The 9,575-nt window shown below is 49.8% G+C and overlaps 1 protein-coding gene across 1 annotated transcript in view; it reads left to right on the top strand.

Annotated features, from left to right (window-relative positions):
* Positions 1-9,575, top strand: part of MPRIP (myosin phosphatase Rho interacting protein) — a 70,802-nt gene that overhangs the window by 52,216 nt on the left and 9,011 nt on the right. Inside the window, exons 15-16 of the mRNA XM_029085442.1 lie at positions 329-445; positions 3,484-7,338. Of these exons, the coding sequence (XP_028941275.1) occupies positions 329-445; positions 3,484-7,338 (3,972 nt within the window). The remainder of the gene's footprint in view (positions 1-328; positions 446-3,483; positions 7,339-9,575) is intronic.

Here is a 9,575-nt window from a genome sequence, read left to right as displayed (position 1 = left end):
GGGAATGAAAGGGGTGCAGGCATGGAGTAACCAGGAGTATCGCCGATCTGAACCGGGCTGGGATTTGCCTGGGTCATGCCTGGCACGAGCTGGTGCCCTTCATCCTTTGCTGCAGTGAGCTTTATGAATTAAGTGAATGCGTAACTTGGTTCTTTCCGAGGGGAGGGATTTCGCCTGGCAAAATGAAATCCAGATCCCAGAGCAGAGCAAAGCAGCGGTGCCATCAAAACCCCTTTCGTTCTGCTCTACATCCCCTCCGAGCCGCTTGCTCCTGATGGCTGACCCCCTGCCCACTCCCTGGTCGTTGTCTCTGTTTGTGTCCCTCCAGCTGGAGCAGAAGCAGAAGGAGGCCCTGGAGCTCCTGGAGCAGAACCGGCATCTACAGGACCAGCTGAAAGTGGCACTGGGCCGGGAGCAGAGTGCCCGGGAGGGCTACGTGTTGCAGGTAGGAGAGCGAGGAGGAGAGAGAAATCCATCTTGCTCAGTGCTCGAGGGGGACCCTGGTGGGCTTCAGTCCAGTGTGTTCATGGGGGACATCCTGGTTGACACAGAGATATGCACCTCTGAGTGGGCTCCAAGAGATTTGACCTTCTTGCAAATATTGCTAATTCTGTAGCTTTACCAGAATCATCTGCTTAACAAAACCTCTGATCTGGGATGCAGTAGACAGAAGATAACGTTACCTACTGGTGTCCCCAAGGGAAAACAAAACACAGCCATGGTAGACAGATGGGACCTCAGCAAAGTCCACTTCTGATCCATCCTGTACTGTGTTTACCTATGAAACAGCTGCTTCCCTCTTTCTGTGCCCCTGATGTTCCCCTCAGGCTGTGGGGTGCACACAGGGCTTTCTAAGCATCTTGTAGCCCAGCAGTTGCTCCTGGCCGGGGAGTTTGTGTGACAGTTCCATGGGCAAACACAACACACTCAGGGGTATGTCCCGGGCCCATTCCCTGCAGCCAGAGCAGGATTTGCACTGGGACGACCTGTTATCTTGGATCGCTTTGGGGGTTTCTTCTGTTACAAGATGCCTTTCCTCAGCAAAACCTAGAAGGGTGTTTTGGAGGTTCTGGTAAAAAAGACAGGAGAATCTCTTGGAAAACCTTTCCTCCCCTCCTCCAAACACAGTGGAATTTTTCCAGCCCTTCTTCTGGGAGTGTCCATGCTCCAAAGGAGCTGTGATGCCTGCAGGGCAGCTTCTGGCTGCTCACGTGGGTCCTGTTCTGTGCAGGGGCAGCATTTTAACCTGCTCACATCTACTTGGCCAGAGTGGCTCTGGATCAAAGTGGCTGTGCGTGGCTGCACGCTGCACTCCCGTGACAGCAAACCTGGTGTCAACGCTGAACCTTTACGTCCTTATTTTTCATGGGAGAAATTCCCCTGAAGAAGTTGCACAGGCAGTGGAGCCAGCCTAGGCAGGGGGGCATCTTGCCTTCCTTGCTGATGATCTCCTCGAAGGATTTATTAATGGAGTTCCCGAGCTGACAGCGCTTGCTTGGCAGAATTCCATTTTCACCTGGCAGTGTTGGAAGAATAACTAACTCCCACTTCCCTGGGGAGAGTGATCTGACCTCCCCTTCCAGACCAGGAGCCCAGAAAAACCAGGGAATGGGGCTAAAAGCTGGATGCTGAATTCACCATGAGATTGTCCATGTTGAAGTTGGCCGTAGTGCCTCCATGCGAGGAGGGGAGGCAAGAGGGGAGATCTGCAAAAGGGCTGAGCTTCAGGGAGAAGTGACCCAAGCTTTGACCTACAAGTTGGAGAGGGTTTTTTGGAAGGGTTGGAGGCTTTTGCTTGCTCCAGTCTAATTCTTCTGAGGATTTCCCTGGGAGCAGAGGGATTAAAGTCCTGTTGCAGAAGGGAGTAACCCCACCAAACCCTGCTGAGGTGGAGGGAGTGGAATCACTGGCAGGAGGTTCTGCAGCCCCAGACTGTGGGCAAACATCACAGCATATTTTTGGATGGACTCTCTGAATTTCATGTGCCCCCCACCTCCATCATGCCTAATTTTGGAGAGGTTCCTACGTTATTTTTAGGGAGGGACAGTGGAGGAGCCTGAGTGCTGCCCAAGTTGGGGCACCAGCTCCTCCTTGACAGCATGAGCAGCCCCGTATGGACCCCCAAGCTCTGCCCTGATATAAAAGACGCTGCACATTTCGTGAGGCAGCCGCTGAGATACCCACCCCGATGCATGTGCCATGCACCAAAGTCTCTCTGGCCTCGTGTAACACCTCTCTTGCTCTGAGCTTCCTCGGGATGGGGCACCCCAACTTTGAACCTTACTGGGAGAAACAGTGGGGCCTCCTGCTCCTTTGCAAACAGACCGGAGACATCCCCCAGCTCCGGTCACGGCGGGTGGGAGGGGTCACGTACTAACCTGTCCTGGGCGGATGTTCTTGCATGTTTTTGGTGTAAAGCATGAAATTTAACTTAACATAACTGAGTGTCACATCTGTGGGCTTTCCTTATCGGCAATCAGAGTACAGCAAGGCAGGCCAAATTCCTAGGCTTAACGCTGTGCTTCTCTCGCCTCTTCCTTCCTGTCTGTCTATTTTTTTTCTTTCAAGATACATAATTTCTGTCGCCTTTTGCATGACTTTCTCTGTGAGTTTTCTCTTTGCATGCTACATTGCTTTGGTTTGCATCTCACAAAGGTTGGTTTCTTTTATTTTTACATTCTCATCACACCTTTTCCCTCCCTTCACTTGTCGGGCTATTTATTTTGTCCTTTGTTGTTTTGGGTTTTGTTTTTTTTGGTTTTGTTTTTGTTTCTTTTGCAGGTAGAGAAATTAGATCCTCCCTAGTCTTAAACTTTAGCATAACAACATCTCTTTAATGCAATGAGCAGCCGCTAAGTCCTGTTTGGCAGTCACAGAAATGACATCGCCACGCCAGCTCTCCTGTCTCCCTGTGTTTGGGTGGGATGTGATGTCATTCGCTGTCACCTCACTTTCTGTTGTTGCTTTTGGTTGGTACAACTGTGTTACCTTGAACTGTGCACTTTTTGTTTTACAACAAAACAAACAAAAAAAGCTAAAAAAGCAGTTCCTTTCTTCTCGACCTGTTCCCACCCCCTCCTCCTTCTCACCCTTTTTCTCTTGTCTGTCCATCTCTGTTTTCCTGCTGGTGTTTCTTTTCCATTGTTTTTTGGTTCTTTTTGATTTTGGTTTAGGTTTGTTTGGTTTTTTTTTCCTTTTAGCCTGTTAACTGTACAGCTGTTTTGATGTTGTAGTCCATGTTTTCTGTTACTGGAAAGCAGTTGTTGCTCATTTAAAAAAAAAAAAAAAAAAAAAGAAAAAAAAAAAGTTGGTTAAAACAGACAAAAAAAATTGTGCCAAGAACAAATCATCCCAATTGGAGCATGTGGGTAGCAGCCAAATCGCTGCGAGGAGCTTTTCCGTGGCCTGCCAGGCCAGAGGTGTGACACTCAGAAGGGAGAGCCAAGAGTGTTACTAATCTAGTATTTAATCAATTTTTTTAAGACCGAGGTGGCCGCCTCGCCATCAGGTGCCTGGCAGAGGCTCCACAAAGTCAACCAAGACCTCCAAAGCGAGCTGGAAGCCCAATGCCAGCGTCAAGAGCTGATCAATCAGCAGATTCAGTCACTGAAGCGCAGTTACGCCGAGGCCAAGGACGTGATCAGGCACCACGAAGCCGAGATTCAGAGCTTGCAGGCGAGGCTCAGTAATGCGGCGGCTGAGCTCTCCATCAAGGAGCAGACCCTGGCCAAGCTCAAAAGCGACCTGAGGAGTGAAAAAGAGAAAGCCAAAGAGCAACTGGAGGAGTGGCAGCAGGGCGAGGCTGCGCTCAGCTCCCAGCTGAAGGCCAGCGAGCAGAAGCTGAAGAGCGCAGAGGCTCTGCTCCTGGAGAAGACCCAGGAGCTGCGGGACCTGGAGATGCAGCAGGCTCTGCAGAGGGACCATCAGAAGGAGGTGCAGCGGCTCCAAGACAGGATCACAGACCTGAGCAGGCAGCTGAACGTCAGCGAGCAAACGCGGATCCTCATGGAGGAGAAGCTGCAGAAGAATTACGAGGCTTTGCTGGAGAGCTGCGAGAGGGAGAAGCAGGTTTTAATCCGGAGTCTGAAAGAGGTGGAGGATAAGGCCAACGAGTATGAGAACCAGCTGCAAAATAACGAGCAGCAAATGGAGATTCTGCAGAAGGAGAAGCTGAGTGCAAAGTTTGAAGGCAGCGAGCTCGTCCACCAGCTGGAAGAACAGCTGGTGATGAAGGAGGCCAGCATCCAGAAACTTGCAGAGCACATCAAGGAGCTTGAAAGAGAGAGAGATCAGATCAAATGTCGGTTCCACGAGCTCATGAATCAGGTTGCTGAGTCGGATAACGAAGTTGCCAAGCTGCAGGCAAAGTTGAAAATGGAAGAGACCAACTACCACAATCTGGAGCAATCGTTCGAGGAGGTGTCAGCTCAGTTTCAGGGTGTGCAGAAGGTGCTGAAAGAAAAAGAAGAAGAGCTGAGACATGTTAAGGAAATGCACTTGAGAATTGTGGAGAAGAAAGATCAAGATCTCAGCGAGGCTTTGGTTAAAATGGTCGCTTTAGATAGCAGTTTAGAGGAGACTAAAGTAAAGCTAAAGGCCAAGGAGGAGGCTTTAAAGAAATTAGCAAGTGTAGGCACAGGTCTGTGTGCTGAGGAGGTGGAAGACCTTGGCCCCAGTCTCGAGGCTGACGAAAGTCATCCATCGCAACTGGGGCAGCCTCTGCACACTCAGGATGTCCTCCCTGCTCTGACTTATGCACTGAAGGAGGAGGAGGAGGAGGAGGTTCTTGAGACCAGCCAGAGGCAAGCAGAGGAATTCGGCTCCCCATCCAAAGCTGTAGAGCTCCAGGACCCAGAGTTAGTTCAGAAAGCCTTAGCAAAGCCTGATGTAGGAATCGTGGGGGCCAAGAGGCAAAGAATCCGTTTCTCGAGCATCCAGTGCCAAAAATACATCCATCCAGACGGATCGGAGAAAAACTGGACAAGCAGTACCTCTTCAGACACGAGCCAAGACAGATCGCTGTCTGAAGAAAGCATGTCATCAGAGCCAGCTCTTGGGTACCCATCATCAGGGACGAGCGACTCTGAGACCTATCTCTCAATCATCCATTCCCTGGAAACCAAACTTTATATTACAGAGGAAAAACTCAAAGATGTGACGATGAAGCTTGAAAGCCAGCACGGCCATAACCAGGAGACGCTCATCGCCCTCCACCACCAGTGGGCCAGCACAGAGTCTCAGCTGCGGGACCAACTTCAAACCAGTTTATCCCAAGTCAGTGCTTTGATCTCCCAGCTGGAGAATGAGAGGCAGGAAAAGTTCAAGCTCATAGAAAGTCGCGTTAGCGCGTTGGGAGGTTTCCAAATGAAAAATGATCAAGCGCTGACTTGCTTAGAGAAGTGCAGGGAGCAACTAAGATCTTTGCCCAAATCAGACAAGGAAAAAGAGGGTGATTTGTTCCTTGTTACTCTCTCCAGCATGGAAACGACCTTATCAAATGCAATCCAAGCCTTGAGAGGGGCGCCAGTCCCATCGGACTATCAGCAGAGTGAAAGCCTTATCACAGAAAGCCCTGCTCCAGAAGGAGGTTTTTTGGGAGAAGAGGAGCACGTCTCCAAGGAGCAACACGCGGAAATGTTTGACGCTGGCCAGCTGAGGTGGCTCTCTGAGAGAGTGGCATTTGAGGCCTCTCTCATCAACCAAATAGCAGAGTCTTTGAAAAATGCAAACTCTGAGATATCTCAGCTTCTGAGAGAGATCCAGGGAACGGCTGAGGTGGTTTTGTTGGAGCCAGCAAATGTTTCTCATACAGCAGTCGACTTGGCCAGCATCCTATCTAAGAAGCTGCTGCTGGAAGGGGAGTTCTGGAGCCAGGTGGAGGAGCTGAGAGTGCACTTGAGCACCAGAGAAGGAGAAGCCGAGGGCAAAACAGAAACAACAGGTTTGGGCTTTTCTCCATGTTTTCTCAGTGCTGTGGCAGATGCTACATTGATCAAGGCAGAACTCGGGTTTGTCGCGCAGAAAATGAGAGAATCTTTTCATCAGAGATTAAAAACAATCGAAGAAGATCTCCATAACACCAAAACAGCTCTCCAGCAGCATAAATGCATGTTAGAGGAGATCATCAAAGCATACAGGACTCCTGATTTTGACAGAGTTATGCACCAGATTTCTGAAGCACTTGAAATTCAAAAAGATGCTTCGGAAAGAACCCAAATCTCCTGGGATGGGAGCCATCTCCAGATGGTGCCGTGTCAGGAATTAGGCAAGGTGGAGGAGATTGGCAGCCTGCCCGACCATAGTAGTGAAGCTCTTGTTTCCATTCAGGAAGATCTTGCCCAACAACTAAAGGACAAATCAAATGTTCTGAAGGAAATATCTGTTGCCTTACTCTCTCTGCCTCCTGAGGAGGCAATGAGAGACTGTCAGAAGCTCCTGAAGATATCTCAGAGTCTTTCTTATCATTCGTGCATGGGAGACCTTGAACGGTATTCCTCTTTGTTAGTCCAAGATGCAATTGTTCAGGCTCAGGTGTGTTATGCTGCTTGCAAAGTCCGACTGGAGTACGAGAGAGAGCTGAAGTCCTACAAGGAGTCCTTGCAGAGCATGGACGCGCTCTGCCAAGAGCGTGTGAAGACGGTCTCTCTCCTTCGGGATGAGTATGAAGACTTGCTTAGAAAGCAGCAGGGTGAGTACAGTGAGGTCATTGCCATGCTTGAACGGGAGAACGCTGATCTCAAAGCAAAGGTCTCCCAGCTTGACAGTCAGCGAAGGCTCTTGGAGGAAGAAGAGCATAAGCACAGCAAGAGCTTGAGTGAATTGCAGGGACGGTATGAGGAGGAGATTCGAAATGTGATAGAACAGCTAAACAGGACAGAGGATGCTCTGAAGGCTGAGAGGACAGAGGGCCTCAGCCAGCTGGATGCCATCGTCCGTGACAAGCAGAACATGGAGCGGTATCACCTAGAGCAGATGCAAATGCTGGAGGACAAGTTCCAGGCCAAGATTAAGGAGCTGCAGGTCATCCATGGTGAGGAACTGCAGGCGTTGCAGGAGCACTACAGCCAGAACCTGCAGCGCCTGCAGGAGACCCTCGATGAGTACCAGAAGCAGCACCCGGAGGTGTCCCCCGCGGTGGGCCCGGGTGATGGGGACGCCTGGGTGGCCGGTGAGGCGGGGGATGGCAGTGACTTGGACTCCATGCACGGCCTGAGAGAACGCATCCAGGAGCTGGAGGCCCAGATGAACGTCATGAGGGATGAGTTGGAGAACAAGCATCTGGAGGGGAACGTTTCCACCTTGAGGGAAAAATACCAGAAAGATTTTGAAAACTTAAAGGTCTTGATATGTTTAATGGTTTCCGCTTTCTGCTGCTGAGTGTACGGGAGGGTGCGTTCGGTCCCGGGGTCTGCTTGGTGAGCCAAGGGATGTCCTCCAAGAGAGCTAACACACCGAAGCAAGCCCCAGGGTGTTAGCTCTCTATAAAGCCATGGCATTGCCCTTTTCTCCATGCTGGGGTATTCTAAATGCATTGCTGAGGGCTTGGTCTCAGGGGGAGGGTTGATTTTTGGAGGTGGTCTCTGCATGCAGAGGGAGGGAGGGTTTTGAAGTAGCTTGATAACTTCACGTTATCCTTCAATATGAAGCCCGTTGTGTTTCTCCTCCTACCCGAGGTGTACGTTTTGTTCGTGACTTCCCTTTAAAAACATTCCTCAACTCTGTCTTTCCCAGTCTGATCAAATCTCCAGTCTGTCTCTGCTGCCCACAAAAATGTAAGATGAAATGGAAACTTAATGCTCTCAAAATGTATGTTCCTGGGGAAAGTAGCTGCAAACAAATGCCAAATTCTTTAGCAAAAGAAAGCTCCTCTGCACGATGCTGCAAGGAGAACCACCCTGGTGTCACAGACCAGTGATCCTTCACACAACAAACAGTGCACAGTTATGGGAAACCCAGGCCAGGTGCTGAAGAACCCAGTGACAATGAGGTACCTGTGTTCAGACTGCACCACCAGTCACAACTGGCTGTAAAACCAGGCTGAGATGGTACAGGGTCTAAAAAAACCTCTTGGGTTTGGTGTGTTTTTGTGAGAGCATTTCCAGTTAGGAAGTGGGTTTAGGGCAGTAGAAGACTCCTGGCAGCACCCAGAGAGGTTTCCAGGTTGGAAGGGCAGTGATGCAGGGTGCCGTGCTGGCGAGGCTTTCATGGAGCAGTCGTTCTTCAGAGTTAGCATAAATGTGGGAGACCTTGCTCCCAAACACGAGATCTTCAGTGTAGGATTGGGCTGGGGGTAAAGCGTGGCTTAACTCTAGCCAAAAGCTGGTTTTAGCCTGGGAAGAGCAGTAGTTCTGCTGCATCCCACCAGGGTAAATTGGGTGTCCAGGGCAGGGAGAGCTGCTGGGGAGATGGGATGGAAGCGGTGGTGTTCACTGAATGCTATCATCTCCTCCAGCTTAACCCTTAGGAAGGAAAAACCCTTCTTGAAGCCCTCGCTCAATTCAGCTGGACACTTCGGTAACACCTGGTCCTACCAGCCAGGCACCAAACAAGGTCACTTGTATTGGGAGATGTTCTTGCTTTGGAAGAAAAAAGACCAGAACCAAAACAGAGGCTGAAAAATAACAGCCAGCACTGAACCTGAGCTCCTGCCCGTGTGTTCAGCTTTGCTCTGCCAAATTTGCAGTTTGCCTGGTGGGATGGCAACCAGCATCTTCTGGGCAGGGCGGTCCAGGAGAAGAGAGCAGAATGAACTGGCCTTTCTCAGCATCTCTGTAGGAAGCAGAGGGACAGACAGCAAAACAGAAGCTTCCCTGGGTTAGAAAGTTAACCAGGCGATTGCAAACCTGTCCTGCTTACAGGTTAAAATGTGCTCAATTCTTCTCTTCTGAAGCTGCTGGAGAATGTAACGTCAGTAACAGGAGATACTGGTTTGTACGTGTTCACATGTCCTGGATTTATAGCAATGCATTTAAAATACATTAAATAAATAAATGGAATCTATAGCCAGAGCTATGGAGGAGCAGTCATCATTTTCCTCCAGCATTAGAGGTGTGATGAAGAATCCTGCAAGGCTGCTTCGTGCCTCTCCAAAGTCAGACAGGTCCAGACAGGTTCTGGCACTGAGTTGAGTTAGGAGTTTCCAAAAAAAAAAAAAGGCTGAGAAAATGAAGAATGCCTCAGGATTCAGATTTAAAGAGAAGGAATAAAAGCACTGGAGCTGAAAATTGGGAATGAGTGGCACAGGTTACAGAGCATTAGACAATGAGGTGGTGCTGAAGACTGGATGTTGGTGTAGGTCAGTGGATGTTAGACTGTCATGAGGACTTTTGTCATTGGGAGAGTGAATTTGTCCTCCTTACATTTCCCATGGAGTCCCAGAAGTCCCTAGGAGACACTTCTCACTTCCCATGGAAAACATGAGTGTGAATCGAGAAGAAATTCACTGAAATCAGGAAATAAAGCCAGCCTGTAACATTGAGAGGGAGAAAAGCCCGATGAGGTGGTTGGCATCAGGGTTGCTCCCAGATGGAGCTTGTGCATCACATCCCTGGTGTGTTCCCCTTCCCAGCTTGTGG

This window comes from Antrostomus carolinensis, unplaced genomic scaffold (assembly GCF_000700745.2).
Source record: "Antrostomus carolinensis isolate BGI_N321 unplaced genomic scaffold, ASM70074v2 scaffold17260, whole genome shotgun sequence".
Taxonomy (NCBI): Eukaryota; Metazoa; Chordata; class Aves; order Caprimulgiformes; family Caprimulgidae; genus Antrostomus; species Antrostomus carolinensis.
This window is presented reverse-complemented; position numbering and strand designations above follow the sequence as displayed.